Raw genomic sequence first — 21,316 nt, 5'->3', positions numbered from 1 at the left:
AAGAAAAATGGCAGCTAATGCAGCCAAACTCCATGAAGAGAAAGGGGCATCTTGAAGCCAGCTGCACTTTGTAACTCTCACCCACCTCAGTCAAGGAGGGTAATGGCTGAAGAGCACCTGAAATACTGGAAGTCTCTTTTCTAGTGTAGCATCTTGCCCAGCATTCACCACCCTCCCCATCCTCTGTTTACTGTTGTCTGTCTTAATTCTGCAGAAAATTGTTGCAGCCCTTAATGTTTCTCCCAGTGACCCTGGGATGCAAGTCAGTGATGAGAAGAAAGGCAGGTTAAACAGCACGTGCCTCAGACAAGGAAAACCTAATTTATCTTTTGCTCTCATGTGGCACTGAACTCACCAAGGCTGACTCACTGCTCAGGAGGACATGCTCTCAACTTGTATAAAACCGTGACATGGTACTCCCAGCTGTATTTTCAAACACATTTTATTCTAACATTTTACTTGATGTTTTGAGTGACACTGTACACTGAGAAATTGTCTAGAAGCTGGCCACGCTGGCACTTGGCTTTTTATTTTTGTGAGAGGTTACATCATTTCCAACACATCAGCATGTTAGGAGTCCTTTAAATTGGCAGAACAACATGTGCTACATTGCACTTGTCTGTATCGAATTTCTTCTGCTGTAGCATTGCCCAGTGACCCAAATTTCACAGGTCCTCCTGGTCCTTCACAGTTCTCCACACTCCTAAGCCACCCAAGTCATTTTGCCATCTCACAGGGGGGTTTTGTGCTCTAAATTGGGCTGAAACAATCAATTCTTGTGATCATGTTGCCAACTCTGCTCCACAGAGACTGGCAGGGGACTGAAGACGGAAGAATCGGCCAAGTTCCTCTGGGGCTGAGAGGCAGAGAAGGAATGGGCAACCCAAACTGTCTTTTCAGAATTTAATTGCTGAGCCCTGACCCCAGTCTGGCGAGCTCTCCCTGCTCTTCATACAGTGACCAGAGGCAGAAGGCGACAACCTGGGACCCACAACCCAGAACCAAATTTTCTACCTTGGACTTGTAGCCTTTGGAAAGAGCATTTGTACTTCTCAGGGCTGTCCCACAGAGACAAGCTTCAGCTTTCATGCTTTAGGAACTGTTTTAACAAGCTTATTGATCAACTTCATTGTCTTGTCTTCCAGATGAAACTTGGTCACATCTACTCTTTTAAATCTATTTTCCCCTCTACCTGCTTATCAACCTATTCAGCATGGAGTTTTACCTTTCCCTGACCATTTTTTTATTAATACTCTTTTTTAGTGATCTTTACCCGATGTAAATTATATTTGTAGTTTCATTAACTCTTTCAGAGAAGAATCTGTGTATTAATGTCAAAAAGGCTTTCTTCTACACTATGATGCTCTTTCAGCCATATTATGTTATATTCCTCTAGGCACTACCTCAGGTATTTTGTTCCATGAACTGAGTCTAGCATGTTTAGGGAATAGATTTTTTTTTTCCTTTTCCCTTCTTAAGAAAAAGAAAGGAAAAGGAAAACATAGCAACGACAGCATGGCAACAGCAGCTGCAGCACAAAGGAAAAATAGGCAAACAGACTTCCAAAACATGCATTCACTGGTAAGCTATTTTTACTGGTTGGTGAGTGAGTATGTGGGATTATAACAAAATAAGTGAGAAAATATCTTACAAATAATTCATAAGTAACTTTAGATGAGAACACATCTTAATGGCTTCATCCTCCCAGCTAGCCCTCATGCTGTATGAATCTCCACATGCACCAACTTAAAAGGTCACCTCTGATCTGTGCTATTTATACACTGCAAATTTGTACACAGACACATATATAACATTCCATACAAAAAATAATGTCAGTGGAGCATTAAGGTTAAATAACAGGGCACTAAAAAGTAAAGAATTGTGCTTCCCTGCATAGCATCTTAAGGATAAATCCGTGTCATTACATCCACCCCTGCCTTTGCACAGGAGAGCAGAGATTTCCCCACAGCCTGGGTGTTTTGTGGGAACTTGCAGGATCTGTCCCTGGCTCCTGCCTCTGCTGCTGACCTGCTTTGTGACCCTGGACACTTTTCATTGCTTCTCTGGTGACTCCTTTCCCCATTCCCCTTTTGTCTGGAGCACACAGGCAGGAATCTCCAGCCCAGAAATATTTGCATCTTTGGGCAGAGTTCAGCCACATTTGGGACTATGTAGTGAAAAGTGACAAAATCATAAAGAAAAGCATCTTCCTTCACCAGTCTGATCTAGTGGGCAGCATCCCACTTGAGTTGGAACTAGATGATCTTCAAGGCCCCTTCAGCCCAAACTATTCTGTGATTCTATGAAATCTTCTGCTTCATCATCCTCTCCCCAAAAGGCCCCACTCTCACTGCAGACCAGTAAACTGTGGGAAGCCTTTTGAAAAATTCATTGAAAGCTTGAGAGAGCCTCCAAAGTGTTGAACTCCTTTACAGTTACAGCCTGATCTGTTGTGCTGTGTGAGCCCTTTTATTCTGTTCAGTTTTGATCCATGGGAGACTGAAAAATAAACACAGTCTCTTAAGTCTCCTCCACAATCCCAATGTTTTTACTGGCACAGAGACGAGCCCAGCTTGGCCCTCTGCACCCAAAACGAGATCCATTTGTCTTTGGAAACAACACAAATCTGTTTTCCTGGTTAAATAAAGTCATTCGCAGGGTTCTGTTGTGGGAAGGATGTGTCAGCTTGTCCTGAAAGGAGCAGTCATGGGGATGAATGGGTTGGTTGTTGGGCTGGAGCAGCCCTGTGCACACTGCAGGGCCCTTCCTGAGGCAGGCTGAGCCCCGGCTGGGATTGTGCCCAGGGGATGCTGCAGGTGCCTGGGCATCACTGCCAGCTTTATTGTGGGCATTCCCTCCCCACACCGTGCCACTGAGTTTGGGATTGATTAGTGCAGAATTGAATCCCACATCTCACACATTCCCTTCAGCCCCTTGTTTTGGGAAAGCTCTGGTTTCTGCAGCAAAGGAGGCAAACTCCAGCACTGAGTCCTTTGTGTGGCTCTGTGTTGCCCTGCTGGTGTAGGAAGGCCATTTCTTCTTGCCTGTCAGTCTCAGGCCATGCTGGTGCTTCCCTGCCCTTCAGAGGTGCGACAAGCAATGACTACATAATGTTTTTCAATTCTCCTCGCTGCTGTAGAGTTACTTGTTCTAGAAATTTTGATGTTTAACTGGTACGAAAAAAAAGGTTGGTGATGTTCTCCAGAGGACATCAGGAATGAGGAAGCAGCAGCTAAAGTGGTTTGGTTCCCTCTGAGGTTTTTTTTCAAATGTAGTTGAAAACAAGCAAGTGAAATGAGATGCTTAGAAGCACTGTGTTTGTGAGGTTCTTTCTGGTTTTAAATTACTTCGTTTAAACATCTTTGTCCGTGAAACCTCCGAGGGAGCTCATCCGCTCATTTTCTCATCTGCATCTTCTGCTTTCTGTCTGGTACTTGCACAAGAAAGAATATTAAGTATCACATGTACATCTATATGTACAGAAATAAATGTAATTGAGTTGTAAAATAGTCTGGTTGAGCAGGACAAGGTCAGTGATCTCAAATAATCCCAACACCTTAGCCAGGACCTGCTCTGTATTACAGTTCAGTGTTTGCTGAAGTCTTTTCCTGTGGCCTTCTCTAACATCTGAATATATATTAGTGCTTTTGTACAATGTATTTAGAGCACAGCCTAGATCTGAGGCATTTGAAGAAATACTTCTTGATTCTTCTGCTGTTGTGTTTGTATTTTTTGCCTGTGAAAACAATTCTCAAGAGCATTGTTAGGTGGGTCATAGCAGGAACACCTCTGGGCTCGCTGGGGAATGTGTGGAAGCAGGTTTGGAGGGCTTTTATTTTCACACCATGCTTCAGCATTTATCTGTAGTGATAAATGTTTTCTGGAGTACAAACCTGAAGTCCCTCCCCTTGCAGATCTCACTCATTGAAATGTAGAAAGAGGGTTTTTTAATTTCAGGGTTTTCTTAGCCATCACATTGTGTCGCTCTTAGCCAGTGACAGGTCTGATCAGCAGCATGGCAAATGGCACAAAGTGGGAACTGCTGTTTATTTTAGCAGCTGATGGCACTAGACAGGTAGGATTAGTGCTGGACATACGGCAGAGAGGAAAGGTAATGGCACAGCATGGGAAAAAATGAGGGAGGAACAGATCTTTTAGGCAATTCTGTATTGGCAATTGACCTGCGACTCCAAACAAGCCCGACATACGCTACCAGAATTTTTACCATACCCTCTGGGCTGTGTGCTGGGTAATTCCCATGTCCTTAAGCAGGTGGGATAAATGCTGCTGAGTGTACACATCTGGGAGAGAAGCATTTGGAGTCCCCTGAAAGTCATCTTAATTCAGGACAATATTTTAACCTTGCAGGTGTGGGGAAAGAAAAAATGCTTTTCCTTTTCTTGCAGGCACAACCAGCTCCTGCACACACACCTGGGTCTAAAACCCCAACAGGTATGTGCTCCTTTCAGCCAGACCCACAGCATCCTGGGGGATGAGAGGATGTCACAGTGGCTTTGTTGCTGCAGCATTGTAACCACAAACAGCCCAGCTACTTAAAATGGGCCTCAGCCAGTTCGTTCATATTTGATTAAGAACTTTTTGAAAGATAGGCATATAGAGCTAAGAGCTGGCTCCAGCCTGAGTTATTTACATCAGGATGGGGGTGATAAAATCTTTTATTAGTGTCAGTGTTTAAATATTTTGGCTCTCTATTCCAATATTGTGGCAAGAAGGAGCCATATGTGTTCCTAGAAAGAGAGCCTAGTGCAGCCGTTAATCAAGAGAGGATCTATTAATGTATTAACATTCAGAATAATGAGCAAAACCAGCATGCACTGCAGAGACTAACACATATCTTTAGTTTGCAGTTTTGAAGTGTTTGGAAAATGTTGTGTTCCTCCATCTTTCTGAAACTGGTGTTCTGCCAAGAGAAGTTCTTTTCTGTTGTTAATTTTAGAAAGGTTAAATCTATTTACAAAAGCAAACATAGCATGGAGTGCTGAAAACCAGGAGGATGTGGGCACTAACAGGCTCCCAGGCTTTAGAGTTCACAGCAGGAGATGACTTGGCAGGGAAACTTGTAGGCTTGTCCTTTCTTTCCCTTAACGCTGTGCGGAGTAGGGGACAAGGTATGAAGTCCAAGCTCCATACCAGCTCCCCGTCACCACCTTTCTCCAGAAAGCACTGATCAACGTGTGTGCATCTCTGCAGATCACTGCTGGGCTTTATGAAAGCTTGCTGAAAGACTTGGCACAGGAAAAGGGCAAATTTTAAAGAGCTCTGGAGTGGGAGAGATTCCTGGTTGAGCAGCTTGCATGCCTCGAGGTCATTGCTAATGAGCAGCATCTTGCCTGAAGAAGTGAACATTTCGTTTTAGTGCTGCTATGAAAAGCAGCCGTACTGTGTCCCCTTTGCATCCCACGCTGCTGCCCACTTTGCTGTGGCATCTGGAGCAGGCTGCTCCAGGAAGGGAAGGAAGCCCTCTTAAAGGATGTGGAAGCATGCTGAAGTGGTAGCGGAGCTCAGATGAGAGAAGCTGGAGCATGACAGCTGTTACCGGATCATGCAAAAAGCCTGCCAGCAAAAATGCATCAATTTGTGTGATATCCGGGTGTCTTGTCTTCTGTTTTCATAATTGCATACATGGTGTCTGCATAAATCTCTCCCCCACCCCGTGCACTTGCAGCAAAAGGAGCTGACTGGGGGATGGCAGCACATCAGTGGGAGAACACCAGCAGGAAGAGACAACCAGTCAGATGTGTGTCAGACGGGGAGGCCCGGGGCCCCAGGCAGATTCCTCGGAGGTTGCTCGAACACGGTGCTCTCGCTAAACACGAAACCTCTCCTTTTCCCTTCGGGGAGAGGAGCATGTTCAGCCAGACATGAGAACCAGCAGTGCTGTCTTGCCACGTTCTTCAGGAGGTTAGTGCCAAATGACAGCACAGGCAGCAACAGCAGGAGCTTTCAGGAAATGCGCCGTAGCCCAAAGGGCTGAGTGTTCCCTCAAGGGATGCAGTAGGATTTCTCCTACTGTGTCAGTGAATACTGAAATCTTCCTAATTTTTCACTCCTTAGTTGCAACCTCTGTCTCTTGAGCCATGGGCTTTCATCTTATGGTGACACCAGACCTGCCCAAGGAGAGAGGAGTCCTATGTGTCTTTATTTCATGTCGGGTTTTACCATTAAAAGCCCATTTAAAGAAAGCTGGATATACCCAACCTGCACAAGACAGTTGACTGGTTTCCCTACTATCCTGTTCTTTAAGGTTTCCTGCCTGTGGACTACAAGTCTGGTTGAGTAGCTCCACAAATAGAATTACTGCTATCCATCAGCTCCATGATAAAAATAATAACATCTTCTTCTCAGTATAAATTCCCACTTGTGGCTATAGATGCAGTCTGAGAAATGTGCTTCCCCACAGCAGGGTTGTGAGCTGTTAAGGGTTAAACCTCATTCTTGAGGACACAAGAAAATCATTTTGCATGTTCAGAATCAACTTCCTTCTTTGACTTGCTGGATACTGACAACTCAGGCTTACTTTGGTCCTGCTGACAGCCATGCTGATGACAGCGATTTCAGATGAAGAAAAAGGAAGAAAATGTGAGCCAGCAAAAACACGAGAGCAGTAAAAGCACCTTCCTCAACTCAAGCTAACATCGTGACATTTGGTTATTGATGTTGCAACAGCAACTAACGGTATTCCCAGAGCCAGCACTTAAATTCCACTTTGGTAGGTCATAACTAAGCAAGTCACAGGGTGCCTCAGGAAGGGGTAATTATTGACCAATTCTTCTTGCTCTTGGATGAGCGGTGGCTTTGGTGTGCTCTGCACAAAGGTGACTAATACGTGTCACCAATTTCCTTGATGTAAGGCTTGAACCTGCATTTTAACCCAGGGTGCCAGACTATGACAAACAAGAGCTAGAAGAGGGTAATGAATAAACATGGTGAGAATTTCAGCTGTAATCTGCCATCGGGTCCATCTGTTACTCCTTCCCCCACAAGCCTTGCAAACTCAATGAGCCGGGAACGGGCATGCTCCATATACTGTCCCCTCCCTCAGCCACAGAGCTAAGGTCTAATTGTCTGCTTGCCATTAAGTTTATCACTTAGAGCCCTTTGAGCCATTACTGGTCACAGGATCTTGTTCAGTTCTTTAGCCTTCCATCCACCGTGCTTATGGCAAGGCTTACAGAAGGATACCAAAAAGATGATGAGGATAAATCTGTTAATCACATGATGGCATCTGCAGCGTGGCAGAGTAGCAGTCACTCCAGATGTGCCTCCCAGGCATGTGTCCTCTGCTCATTTAACCATTCCCAGCCCCTGGCACTCTCCCTCTATCTCATGCAAGGTGAGATGCCCAGCTCCCAAACTCAGGGGTTCCTTTCCAGTTGGCAGCTGGTGAGTCTTGAAGTCTGTATGACCTATTTTCACTCTGTGTCATGTGCAGGCACTTCAGAGGGTTGGGTTTTCCTGCAGATTTGCTCTAATCCAGAGACAGGAAAGCAGAGGCTTCTGAGCAGGACTATGATGCAGGGGCAGCCAAGCAGAGGAATGGTGCGTGTCTGGTGTGACTCAGTGAGGGATGAAGGCTCTGGCAAGCTCTGCCTCTTGGGGAGCAGTGGTTTGCTTTGGGGATGGGGTGCCTAATCTCCCAGGCAACGCTGCAACCTCAAAAGTTGCTGTCAAAATTCTCCGTGGTTCCAGATGTCTCTCACTGATGCAGGGTATGGCAAACTTTGCTGCTTGTGTTTTCTTACAGACCTCATGCCCCCAGCTGCAGTTCACAAATGGAGTACCTCCCTGCCTTGGGAACAGGCAGTCTTAATTACAGCCCATACAGATGATTTTTTTTGCATTTCTCCCAAAGGTGCTTCCTTCTCATGTTCCAGAAACTACATGTTCTTGGTTTACTGCTCCTCTGTTCCTTCCAGCTCGGAGAGCTTCCAGCAAGGGAGATGGAGAGGAGTGTGCTAAGCAGCTTGGCTGGTTAATGAGCTCCCTATCTAACTGAGGGATTCTTGTATGCTGAGTTCACTTGCTAGTCCCTTATATCTCCCTCAAGTTCTCTGCCTTCTTCTGGCTCTCCTGAGGGAGCAGTTTGGAACCTGATTTGAGTTGCAGCTAATTTTTACTTTGTCCCAAGCCATGTTCACCAGGGTCAGGTGCAGACCTGAAACTGCCTCTGGATGGCAGGGCTGGAGAGCTGTGTGAGCCTGAGATTTGGCTGGGAAGACAGAACTTAAAAAACACCCAGTCCCTCACATCCCCAGCGACAACTGCAGAGTCACTGCAGGGAAAGTAACGGGAGATTTTTCTCTCCCTAATTTATGTCTCTCCTGCATATGGCTTCTACGGAGTCGCTGATGTTACAGACAGATGGGTTGGCATTTTACTAGACAGAACACATGGGCTAGATGTTGTTAATGCTTGTTAGCTACTCACTCTGCAGCTTGACCAGTCCAACACAGTCACCTCGCAGATGGCTGGAGCGGTCCAGCCCTGCCGCGCCTGGTGTGACAGCAGTTGGGATAACGCACGTTTGGCTGCTCTTTCCAAAGGGATTTGTCATAGGTCAGAGATAGCCATGGCTGTGGGATCAGCACAGCTTCCCTGGGCATCGAGGAGAGACTCTGATTTGTAAAGATCCTGAGATTTTTATGGAGGTATTGGCTTCAAAGGCTTAATGCCGTAGTTTGGGTTTTTATATGGAATGGGGTTGGAAAGATTCTGTGAGCTCTGTGCCTTGTTTCCATCTCTACTCCTTAATGCTTGGTGTTTATAAGTATATTTGGCTGGTGAACACTATTTAGCAAATCTGAAGTCTGTTAAAAACTTATACTTTATGAGCTCAAGCTCCGACCACGGCCGGCTGCCAGTATTAGAGTGACATCCCATGTGATTTTCCATTCTCTCTGATGTCAGTAGTCTGCTGTGATTTACTCTCACCAGCCATGTGTTCAGTGGAACCATTTTTAGGTATCACCTCAGCAAATCTCCACAGGGTGAATCTCCTTGGTGGCTGGTTTGGACATCCCATCAGAATCTGTGGATGCAAAAGCAGATGCTGTGGGTGAATCATTTACGTTGCCATCTTCCCTCTTTGACAATGTTCAATTTGCAGCATAATGATGGGAGCCTGAATGAATCCTACAGATGAGACAGGGAATTTTAGTTTCAGCACTTGTTCTCTAAAAACTCTTAAAGCACTTTTGGAAAATGCATGGGTATTAATCCACACTGAGCAGTAGTTCTTCAATCCTATGATTTAAATTGGATATATTTGTCTCTGTCTGTCCTGAACTGTTCAGTAACATTAATGCACCCTGATAATAGCTGTCACATTTTACCCCGGGGGTTGTTCCTCACTGATAGGTGAAATCACAGCAGTTCAAAGACCTGTCTTCCAGGATGAAAAGCTCTATAGGAATATTCAGATATAAAATAGTAATAGTATGAATCAAAAAATACGCTTCCCTTATTTTAAAGCCTTTGATCTTATTTTTATGGCATCGCATTTGACAGTCTAAAGGGCATTAACCTGTAGGAGAAACCTTTTGAAAGAAGGTGCTGACTCGCCCTCTGCTGCACAGAGCGCTGTCCCCCAGGATTAACACCAGCAGGTTTCCCCCGTGGAGAGGGGTGCAGCCCTTCAGCACATGTCCCTGCTCCTTTTTATGTTTCATTTCTGACGTGAGGTGCAGGAGAGCTTTGCCTGGATCAAAACAGGGAGCTGTGGGGAGAGCACACCCCGCTCTGCCTTCCTTTGCTGCTGGGCTGGAGCAGCATCCAGGACCCCGTCACTGCTGCCACTCGTGCAGCAGTGCCTGGGTTGTGTTTCTGATTAAGATGGAAGTATATGAGCTGACCTCTTGTTCCAAAGACATTCTGGGGTTGTGGTTCATCTCAGTGTTGAATAATAAGAAAGAGAAAGGAAATGTTTGCTATAAATCTCAGTGCACACAGGGCTGTTTCTCACTTTCCCCATCCCAGCATTCAATTTTCTTCTTGGCATTGCCAGGCATTTGCTTTTCTTTGCTCAGCAGCTAAAAGCAGCTTTTTCATTACATTTCCTGGAAGGCTTTTTACAGGCATCCATCCCTGTCTGCCTCATAAATTCACTTTATATACCAAGCTGGTGACACAGAGGTCAGAGGTCTTGGCAAGAAACAATTATTATAAAGAAGTGCTCTTCTTCTTTGGGTTACAATGAGGATATTAAAGGGGGGGGGGAGAATTTTGCTGCAGACAAGGAATGGTCATTTGTGAAAGGGAGGTGACCTGATTGATTAAGTGCAGCACATCCTGAGGGAGCCACCATGGGCAGGCGTCCTGTCAGGCCAGCTGGAACCTGCCAGTTACCATGAAAAAAAGAAGAAAACCAGTAAACAGTTTTGCTAAATAACCTCATAAATATTTCCAGCCCTAAGCACATCTTGTGGTTCAATTCTGTGGTGGGTTTTTTTTTTGCTTTCCTTAATATTTCCCTAATTTTAAATGAACGGCCTGTAATTAAAGTGATTTAGAGGCTACCTGGGGACCTGGTATTTGAGCAGTGCATGATGCTTAGGAGAGATTGATTGGTGAGGCATAACTCAATAGGGGTATTTTGATAATGATATCATCACCCGAGAGAGCCAAGTTCGCGCAATTAAATCTCCAAACCTCATGTTTGGGTTGTTATAACTTCAGCAGGCAGTTTCTGCTTGTGCACACAAGCAAACACACACACATATTTTCCTTGGTTTTTTTTCTGGGCACTCCAGTTTTTTGGCTGCACTGTATCTGTCTGTCTGTGTGTCTGTCTGGAGTGATCTGAAGTGGTGATTTATCATTTATCAGCTGTGCAGACCCAGAGAAAGGGTGCCAGCCCACTCAGCATCACTGCTTCCCCCCTCAGCATCTGCACGTGGACAAGGCGGCCTTTGACATTTAGAAAAATCTTGGCATCTGAAGCAAGAGGCAGAAACAAAAGGATTTTCTCATTTAAAGGTCAGAGCCAGCAGCTTCTTAAAGGGAATTTTCAGATAGGTTTTCTGGACTGTGGCAGGGTTTGTGTGTATTATTGGGTGCTGGGGGAAGCCGTGGGTGCCTTGGGGAAGGTGTCAGGGAGTTGAGGGGGTTTCAGGACCAGCAGTGTGCCCAAGGCTCTGAGGCACACACAGTAGAGCTGTGGAGCTTTCAGGAGGTGGTCAGGTGGAACCCTGACGGCTTCTGCTGACACATGAAGGTTTGGGAAGAGGGTGTGACTGCCCCATGTGAAGAGGAGGTCTGAGGGATTCATGTGCAAAGTGCCAAAGGGCAAATCGATCTGGTGGGGAGGTGTGCACAGCCCACACTGCTCTCTTCAGGGTAGGGTGGGGAACACCATAAGGAGGAGGGAAAGGGGCAGTGAGAACTCAGGCACAGAGGCCACAGCATGGCCCATAGTGCTGGAACAGCCTGTGGGGCTGCACAGAGCAGGGAGAAGCAGTGTTGTGCTGGGGGTGAAGCCGTGGTGCTCCTTTTCCCTCAGCACACACAGGGCTGGTTGCTCTGTGTGCTCTGTGGGGACACAGCACAGACAGTGATCTATGGAAGGAGCAGAGCAGATGAGATGGGGCCTTCGAGATACTTTCACTGGGTAAATATCACTGGGGAATGATTCACTTGCTCCTCTTGACCCCTAACACATCTTAGCCCTGGAAAGCACCGTCTACCACAGGGTTTGGCCAAGTGGCATCTGCAAAGCAATGGTTTGTCACCACGCCAAGGGGTGGCTCTGACAGCACTGCCAAAGCCCTGGACTTCATCCTTCTGCACATTGTGGAGGTGTTTGAACCTCCTTTGTTCCCAAGCTGAGACACAACTGTCTTGCCTGCTGTGCCTGGCACGAAGCTCCACCATCCCTGTTGTCAACATGCCAAAACCCATTCAGGAACTCCACCTGCAACACTGGAGCTGTGTGTTTGCAGTTGCAGGAACACATGTCCCGTGTGGATTGCATCCCCAAAGGCAGTTGTGCTTTCTCAGTGTGGAAATCAGAGGTAGAAAATCCCCACTTCATTTTGAAATCTTAAGTTGTATAGAATGCTGAAGCCCTCCTTTCCCTGTTTCTGGATTTCTACTCCATACTTTCTCATGATACCAAGTCCCCATGTCAGCTCTCTCCTTGGGGTGTGCAGGCACCCTCTTTTCAGTCTTATTCCAGGGTCTGAAGATCTACATGACCTTGGGTCTTACTCTTAACCTGTATTTTTCGAGAAGCATCCTTTGTGATTAAAGTCACACTGCATGCCAGTTTATGGCACTTTTGGAGCCATTGTTTTTATCTACTAAAATATGTCAGAGAGAAGAGGAAATGGGTGTACAAGAAACTAAAACCTGAATGTATCTAGGTGAGAGTACACTCCTGAACCATAAAGGAGACACTGTCACACTTTTCATACAGGTCCCCCTTGGCTGCTGGAAGAAGCAGAGAAGGAAATGCTGGGTCTTGGCTCTCAGGGAAGGCTTGTGTGCAACAGCAGCACGGGTGCAAAGAGCCATCTCAGCAGGACCAGTGCAGACAGAAGTCCTGTACACGTTACCTGGAAGTGGCAATAGTTAAGAGAGCTTGTTACAGTCCATATGTTTCAGTTTTACAAACGAGTTCGTCCAGCTGTGGGTTTATCCCCCAGCAGGGATATTTGGGAATGCCTATTGCTCCTCCACATCATCTGCATTGTCTGCTCCTTACTGAGATGGAGAGAAGAACCTGCTTTTCTGCCACATTGGTGGTTATGGGAGAGATTTTACATTTATCTGAACTATAAAGGCTTGAATCATTTACTGGTTTCCAGAGTTAAGAGGAAGATTTATGATGTTTCCTTCTGGCAGCTGATCTTGATTCCCCTGAAGAAACAGTTGTGCTATCAGCTCCTTTCTCGGAGCAGCCACTCCAGGTTCATGTTGTTCTGTGCTAAACACACCAGTGTTGTTGTGGTTTACAATACAGAGAGGTCTGCCCCCTGATCTGGTTGCTGTGGTGTAGCACAGCCTGCATGGAGACAAACAGGCCCTTCAAACCTACAACCACCCTTCAAACCTACAAACAGGCCCTTCAAACCTACAACCACCCTTCAAACCTACAAACAGGCCCTTCAAACCTACAAACACCCTTCAAACCTACAAACAGGCCCTTCAAACCTACAAACACCCTTCAAACCTACAAGCAGAGTCACATCCCACCCACCCCAGCAGAGCTGGGTGTGCAGTAACGCTGGGCAAAGAGTGATTTCCTGTGCTTTTCTAGAAAAGGTCCCCATAGTCCCTAAATCAGACTAAACTGGCAACAGAGCTTAGCGAAAGCTGAAATCTTTCCTTTTGCAAGTATTTGAGATCTGAATAAAACATAACAGAGACCTGAATCTCGATGGTTTAGTGAGCCAGACAGACTTTTCCCATGAATTAGAAGAAACCAATATAGGGCTATGTACAGAGTACCTGAGAGATGGTATTCTCATAGTGATTAGCTGCTGCTCTGTGCTCAGGGAAACAGAGGTTTAGGAGGGAATATTTACACCTCTAGTTAGCACTGCACTTGTGTGGCTCAGCACAGAGGGGAAAGGGAGAGTGAAGTGTGATGGTGGTCCCCAAAGTGTCCTCTTGCATTGACTCTGGGGTGGATGGGGATACCCACAGATCCAGCTTTTCCTTTGATCCCGTGTATTCCGTTTGACTCTTGATGCTTTTTTCTTTTTTCTTTCTTTTTTCTTTCTTTTTTCTTTCTTTTTTCTTTCTTTTTTCTTTCTTTTTTCTTTCTTTTTTCTTTCTTTTTTCTTTCTTTTTTTACCCTTCTCTTTAAGAGCAACAACACACTATAGCAGTGATGTCAGTAGTGTTGGGCACAGAGCAGTTAGGGCTGGTTTGAATGTGCTCTGGTCTCTCTCACCCCATTCCCACTCACGGACTGTCCCCGTGGATCAGTGACACTTTATTGTGCTCCTCTTAGCTTTGCATTTTATTCCTAGATGGGCTGGGGTGGCTTTTGGCTTCATCTAAACTTAGAATTTTAAGGAATGCATCAGCAGAGTGAATGGTGATTGTGTTACACAGAGTGTGCTGTGAATAGCTGATCTGTGCTGGCACCTGCAAGTTCTTGTCAGCAGGGGTTGTGTCCAGGAGTTTGCCTTTGAGGGTTGAGACGTTTTATAAATAAATTTTTAAAAATTGATTAAAAGTGGATGGAGGGAATCCTAGCTATGAACAGTGGAGGACTCGAGTGCCCTTGCAGCTTTGAACTGCTGGAAATTTCATATTTCTTATTTTCTGAAATACAGTTTTTAGTTTTCCGCATTGATCCAGAATGGTGTGGAACACCAGGCCCTGCAGCGTTCACTCAGCAGAGCATCCCCCCCTGTGCTCCCCCTCAGTTCCTGCACACCCCTGTGCATCCCCCTGCCTTGCTCTGATCCCCTGCTCGCTCCTGTTCCTGCCTCGGGCACTTCCCTCTCTGCCAGCAAGTGCACCAGGCAGGGAGCAGGCTGGCTTTTGAAAAGAAATCCTGTGAACTAATGGGAACATATTGCTATTATTTCATATAATCACTTTATTTGTAAAGCACAGGCTGCAGAGGTACTCCCGCTGTTGAACCCAAAGCAGCAAATCTATCTATATATCCCAGTCTATACTACATTATGAACAGATGGGTGAAGAAAAAATGGCAATAAAAACAAATAATAAGAAAAGTAACAATGATAGCAATTTTAAAACACTCCTAGGGAAAAAAAAAGTTTCTCCATTTTTTTAAAGCAGTGTGAGATTGAATGAGCTGCACTGTAAGTGCCTCCATCCTCTAAGTTCACATGTAAACATCTCCTGGCAGAGGAAGAATTGCTTTTTTTCCAAGTGGCTGCCTCCTTGCCTTGTGCCTGTTACAGAAGCAATCTTAAGAAACCTGGGTGAGATGTCTGGGGCTTGGAAGCATTTGGGGGTTTTCTTTGATTTTTTGGAGTTCCTGGGGAGACAGAGGCTATGGGGGTGAGAGGGAGGATGGTGCCTCCCTTGACAGCTGAGAAAACTCAACAGGAAACAGCAATCTTCTCAGAAGCACATATTCGTCCACATAATTTTCTCTGAACATTATTCTTCTGCCTCTGCTGCAGGAGGAGACTTTGTTTATGAAGAATAGTAGAGATAAACTACCATTAATCTCATAAAAAAGAGAATATATTCAAATGTAGCCTTCACCCACACCACCAGTGAGCTCAAAGTAGAGGAAATTTAAAACATTTATGTTGCTCTGTTTCTGAGGTCATAAAACACAAAATGGTCTGGCACTGGATGCTAGATTTCTTAAGGAATTTACTTTAATTAATTAGACTAGTAAACCAATTAATGGATTTGCTTGTAAATTCTTAGGAAATTAATTCTGTGCCCAAAGAGTGTTTTTAATCTGCGAGGGAGGCTGTGAATTTCATACGGAGCTTGAATTCCCATTTCAGATGAATCCAACTCGGCGCTGAGAGAGTTGGAGACACAAGTGATGCATTCATAATACTCGGACCTTCCTCCAAAACTGGCACTTCTCATCAGCTGAATCCAGGGGGGATTTGCAAAATAAAACCTGTGCTGCTGCCACAGCACCCAGCTGCTGTGCTCACTGCTCTGCTCTGACACCTCTGGCTTTACGTGGGCTGGGAATTTCCATCCTTCCTGCTGCCTCCAACTGGCTCCTTCATCTGCCGTCGCTTCCCTCTTTGATCTGGTCCAGGGCTACCTCAGGTGCTCAGGAGGCATCAGGTAGCTCCAGTAAGCAGCAGATCAAAGCACAGGATTTGCTGAAAAACAAAAAAAAAAATCTAAACAAAAGCTAAATCTCTTTTCCACATGGAAACCTGGTTTTGATTCCCTGCCTGGCTTGGGGATGACAGGGGCATCCTCTGTACCTTGCACAACTCACAATCCAAAGTGACCCAGACATGGAATTCATAATCAAATGTGTCCAAGCTCCTGAGAATGTGAAATCAGAAGGAAGCAGGTTCCCTGGGGCCCTCAGCAGGCAAAGCCATGTTTTCCCCTCACGTGGCACTCCTCCCCTTTGGATCCTGGCATCCTTTGACTGAGGAGGGGCTGCCAGCCATACCTGGCACCACCCGTGCTGTCCCACCTCGGCTCCAACAGGAAGCAGAGCTGCAAAGCAATTAGAAATGGGAGTATTTTGAAGAGGAAAATGGCAGGGGAAAAAAATTAGCATTTGCACTGTGATGTTTTTGCTGTTTATTAATAAACAAGCCGCTTTCGTGCCTCCGGGGGCAAGAGAGGCTTCAAGCATTCCTTATTTCTCTTGCATTTAGCTTTTTTTTTGCTTGTTTTATATGTTACAGGAGATTTGTAATGTCTTCCCACATGTTGAGTTTCCTTATTTTCTTGAGAGCATCTCTGGAATAATTCCTCTGGAGGATTCGTCTGTGTGCTGCCAGGCTGATTTAAACACTTTAGGGATGCAGGGTGGATAAGTACTCATTGGGAAGGAGTTATGTTAATTAGGAGCAGGTCTTCTCCATCCTGGAGAAGTGGTGTGACTTCAGGGATAAGTGTTTTCGTGGAGAGAAAACCCCTGTGCAGCACCTGGGTGGTGTTGGTGATGGTGACCCTGATGTGGCCACCCCTGTTCTGTGCTAGTTCTTTCCAGGATGGTCAAACCCCTCAGCTCCCCAGTGCCACATCTGTCACCAGGGAAGGCTCACAGGGGTCCTGCCTGGGGACATTGGAATGTCGTGTGCCAAACAGAAGGCATGTCCTTGGTGACAGGAGGATTCGTGCCAAGGGAGGCCTGAGGGTGACACTGCTCCTGTTCACGGGAGGGGAATTGAAGCCCTCTGGTATTAATGATCTTCTTCTTCTTTCCCATTAGGCCTCCAGCTCCTCCGGTGGAAAAATGCAGCTTCTGGAAACGGAGTTCTCACGCACCATCCGGGAGCTCATCGAGCTGCACCTGCTGCGCCAGGACAGCATCCCAGCCTTCCTCAGCGCCCTCACCCTTGACCTCTTCAGCCGCCAGACCATTGCTTAGTGTCCCACTGCCAGCTGCCAGCCTGGCTTTGGCCCTCCTGGGCAGGACACTTGAGATAGCAATGGAAAATTGTCATGTCTGCCACCCTTAATTTGTGGTATTGGGTTGCTTCTGTTTCGCAGGGAACGCCTTCTTCCCCCTTCTTTCATGCTGAGTCACAAATCCCACCAATTCCTCTGAAAAGCATAATTTCCCTCCTGTGGGAGGGCAAGTCTAGCTCCATCCCAGGGCTCTCTTGTGCCAGGATCCAATCCCTGTCTTTGAACTGGGCCTTGTTCATCACTACCCAGGTTCTCAGGATCTGGCTGGGAATACAGTGGGAACTGCTGGTTTGGAGCCTCAGCATCACCATGCACAGCTTTTCCCAAAAGAATTCCCTAAATCTGGGCCCTAACAAAGACACAAACCTGCATGAGGCTGGTGCTTCCTGCTGCATGCTTGTCCTCTTCTAATGGGAGCCAAGGGTTTGGTCCCTGAGGACAAAGACCCCGGGAAAATCTCTTGCTCTTGCAAACATCTAATCACTCAGCAAGGTTGAAATTATTTTGGGGATATCAGGGACCTGAGTCTGCCATCATTCAGCAGACAAGCACAAGCATAAATGGCCATTTGAAGCCCCTGTACCTGTGTTGCCACCTCTGTGGCTCAGTCACTGCCGTTCTTTTGGTTCCTCACCAGGACTTTTTGGCTCTTGGTTATCTCAGGACTGTAGAAAGAGAAAAGGAGTAGTTTGGGTTGTGTTCAATGCTGGTGGCTTTAGCCTGCTGGCTGCCACCACCCTGTGAGTTTCTTTTTTGGGAGATAAAACAGATCCTTCCTCCTCCCCTCCATGGAGGGTGGAGCATCCCCACAAGTCTGACGTTTTGTGTTATAATGGATGTAGCTCTTCTGTCAGAACAATAAAGTGTCACTTCCCAAACTGGGTGTATGACTCTTATTTGGGATGCACTCTGTGCCTTTCTGTGCTCTCCACATGTAGAGGACGAGCACATCAATGGTCTGATGTGCTTTGCAAAGGGAGGACATCATTAGCTCTGTTTTTCCAGGCAAGTCTCATCCATAGAGTTATAGAATCATCAATGGTTTGGGTTGGAAGGAACCTTAGGGATCATCTAGTCCCAACCCCTGCTGCCTTAAACCAAATCAGTTTGCTACAAACTTCTGTGTATATTGATTCCCCCCTGATTTCTGCAGGAACACAGAGAAAAGGTAGCAGTGAGCAGGCTAGAAAGTTAGCTGAGATACTTGCAGTGACCACAGGACTGGCCAGGCTTGCTGGAGTCCCTTGGAGACCTGTTGATGTGTCTGCAGACATGGAAAACATCTGCTGTTGACCCCCATCTGCTGCTGATCAGGGGTGGAGGGACAAGCACGAGATCTGGAGAGGCTGCAGCCCCCCACCTCCCCAGCTCTCCTCTCTGCAGGGAAGCTCAACAGCAAAAGTTTGTCATTTTCTCTTCTGCTTGAAGAAGTCCCGGTGGAAGATGAATTGCTGGGCGTGCTGTGCCAGGGGAAGGCTGCCTGATTCATATGCACGGCGTGGCACGGAGAGCCGCCTTCCCCAGTCATGGGGAAAATGAATCGTGACGTCAGCCGCATTCAGCTCCGCCACCAACACAATAGCAGATCCTGGCTGCCGCGGAAAATTTTTCTTCTGGCTCCTTGCGGGAGAAATGAAGTAATTAATAAGTTTACAATAAACCCTCTATCTTAGCAAAACACAGGTGAGGCGAGAAGCGATGCTGGAGAGCGACAAGGGAAGAGACGTTCTGCCCGCTGGAAAGTTGCCTCCCGAGAGTGAGAGGATAATAAGTTGGGAGAGAACACACAGTAGGCTTCTGAGATGCCTCCGGTGGGGAGGAGACGTGAATTACTGCTCTGCTCCCTGTTCTCTCAGCAAGACTGATTTGTTCAACTAAGTTTAATATGGCAGCACGGCTGGGAGAGGTGTGTGGTGAGGAGGGGTGCTTGGCTGGATGTGCTGGTGTGGTGCAGCATCTGTCCTGGCTTGGGAGCTGCTTGGGTGACTGTCCTGCTTTAGCCAGCAGCATCCCTGCCCTGCCCGTGGCATTATGCTGCTGCACAGTGAGGTCACGGGGCTCACTGTGAAATTGGGACTTTTGGGAAGCTTGAATTCTCTAAGGCTCACACATGGAAGCCTGGGAGTTGTTCATGTGGAGGTGTGACCATTGCAAAGCCACTTGGGCCGTCTCTGAGCTGTGGAGAAGAGGAGCTGAGACTCTCCAGTTTCTAGTTCAACACTGAATTCAGGATGAAGCCACAAACCTATGGCTGTACCTGATACCATGGCAGCTCCCATCTCTGCCACTGTCATTATCCTGCTTCTCTGAGCCATGAGGGAGCTGCAGGGAATAACTGTGACACTGAATTTCACAGTGATTGCTCCTTCCTTTATGAGCTACATGGGCTCAGCAGTCCATCAAAGGCGCTGCCACTGTGTTCACCAGCCCCTGCATCCCCCCTCCACGAGTGCAGCCTCCTGGGGCAGTGCAAAGAGATCCCAGTTGCCACCACCCCAGGTGGTGAGGGCACAAGTCCCATCTGAGTTTGGCTCATCACTTGAAAAGCTCCAGCCCTGTTTGTGGAAAATCCTTTTAGAAATTCTTGGGAGCTGGGTAATAAATTTGCAGTTGGTTGGAGGGGAGAGGCGGGAGCGCTCACAAGTGTGCTCGCAGGGTTTCCGTGCACGCTAGCTGGGTTTATGTGCTGTAGGCTGTAAAATATGATTTATTGGTGCATGGCTGCAGGAGTCTGTGTGTGTGTGTGTGTGTGAGAGCACCGTGTTGTTTGCAGTGCTGCCTGAAGCTTCCCTGCTCGTGAGTCCCTGCTCCACTCCAAATCAGCCCTGTCCATCTGTGGGCATATACAGACACCAAATGGGCACGGAGCTGTCGGGTGCTGCCATGCAAGAAAGCAGCAGAGCTCTGGGCTAAGGCAGGTTTCACCAGATTTGTGCCTCTCCTAAGGGCAGGTCTCTGAACCTGTAGCTTTTGCTCCTGCTTTGTGTCTCCTGGCGCTTGGTGTCGTCACACGTTGTTCGTGTTGTCCTGGAAGTGTGCAATGCCCGAGAAGGAACCAGGGAAACCCTTTTGGGATGAGCCATGAGAAGTTTGGAGTTTGCAGATGTTAGTTTTAGATCTTCTCCATGTAACAAGGAGAAAGGGGAGGAGAAGGGGGAGGAGCACTAAAGCCATGATGGAGTTGGGAAACCAGAGAGTGAAGGGCAGGAGCAGAGCAGGGGATGGATGGAAGAAACGGGGCATGGGTGGAAGGAGAAGACACCTCCATTTCTGAACAGCTGCAGTGCCAGCCTTGCTACTGGCTCTCCACGGCTCCCCTCTGCTCACTCCAAACAAACACTGAGCAGCACCTGCCCTTTTCATTTCCTATCCCAGCAGTGGGCTCAGAGGCAGCTGAGAGTGCTGTGAGTTGGGCTGATGGGCAGACATGTCAAAATAAACCCCGGGGTGAGGGCAGGAGCCTTCCTCAGTCATCACCAAGCTGATGGCAGACCTGTTGGGCTCTGCTGCTGGAGGTGAGACAGGGCACAGCCAGGGCAGGATTGATTCAGTTGGAGCTTTTAGCTGTTGAGAGAAGTTGGGAAAACAATGGTGGTGTGTGATGCCAGGTGACTGTAGCTAAGGACAGGAGCAGGGGAGGATGGAACAGGCTCTCTGTGCTGGTGTGAATCACATTCCTGCTGCCTGCTGTGACAGCAGATTCAGATTTAATAGCAGCGTTGCTAAAACTTGCATGATATTTAAAAGCTACAAAATGCACCCACTCTGATCAGGGGAGGGATATTAAATAAATAAATAAATAAATAAAAAATCAGCAAAGCTTTTTCATGAAGTCTTTTTTAAATATTAAAATCCCATCCTTCCCAACAGGAAAGCTTTTTTCAGGCTAAGAGGAAAGACTGAACGGCATCTGATGATATCGCATTGACACAAGTGTCTAGAAAAATAGGGTAGGAATGTATGATCTGTTCTGAAAAAGAAACCATAGCTAATAGGAAATATGCTGATGCTACTTTTAATTTCATGACTCAGGTTTGCTGCAAAATTGATGGAAATCTGTGTTGGAGCTTGGTTACATTAAAACAGTTCTTGGCTGCTTGGGGGTTTTCCAGTTCTTGTTTCTCTTTTGGGGGATTATTATTGTAAAATCTTTTGGTAGCCTGGGGGTTTACAGATCTTATTTGAAAGGTCAGGGGAACAGCTTTTTGTCCAAAAGAAAGAGGAGATTTTTGCTCCA

At 46.7% G+C, this 21,316-nt stretch overlaps 1 protein-coding gene across 1 annotated transcript in view; it reads left to right on the top strand.

Annotated features, from left to right (window-relative positions):
* Nucleotides 1-17,950, top strand: part of MAD1L1 (mitotic arrest deficient 1 like 1) — a 353,113-nt gene extending 335,163 nt beyond the window's left edge. Inside the window, exon 18 of the mRNA XM_063414357.1 lies at nucleotides 16,880-17,950. Within this exon, the coding sequence (XP_063270427.1) occupies nucleotides 16,880-17,038 (159 nt within the window). The 3' untranslated portion in view covers nucleotides 17,039-17,950. The remainder of the gene's footprint in view (nucleotides 1-16,879) is intronic.
* The last annotated feature ends 3,366 nt before the right edge of the window (nucleotides 17,951-21,316 follow it).

The sequence above is a fragment of the Prinia subflava genome, chromosome 17 (genome assembly GCF_021018805.1).
Source record: "Prinia subflava isolate CZ2003 ecotype Zambia chromosome 17, Cam_Psub_1.2, whole genome shotgun sequence".
Classification (NCBI taxonomy): domain Eukaryota; kingdom Metazoa; phylum Chordata; class Aves; order Passeriformes; family Cisticolidae; genus Prinia; species Prinia subflava.
The sequence above is the reverse complement of the archived record's forward strand: the minus strand, read 5'-3'. Positions and strand labels throughout refer to the sequence as shown.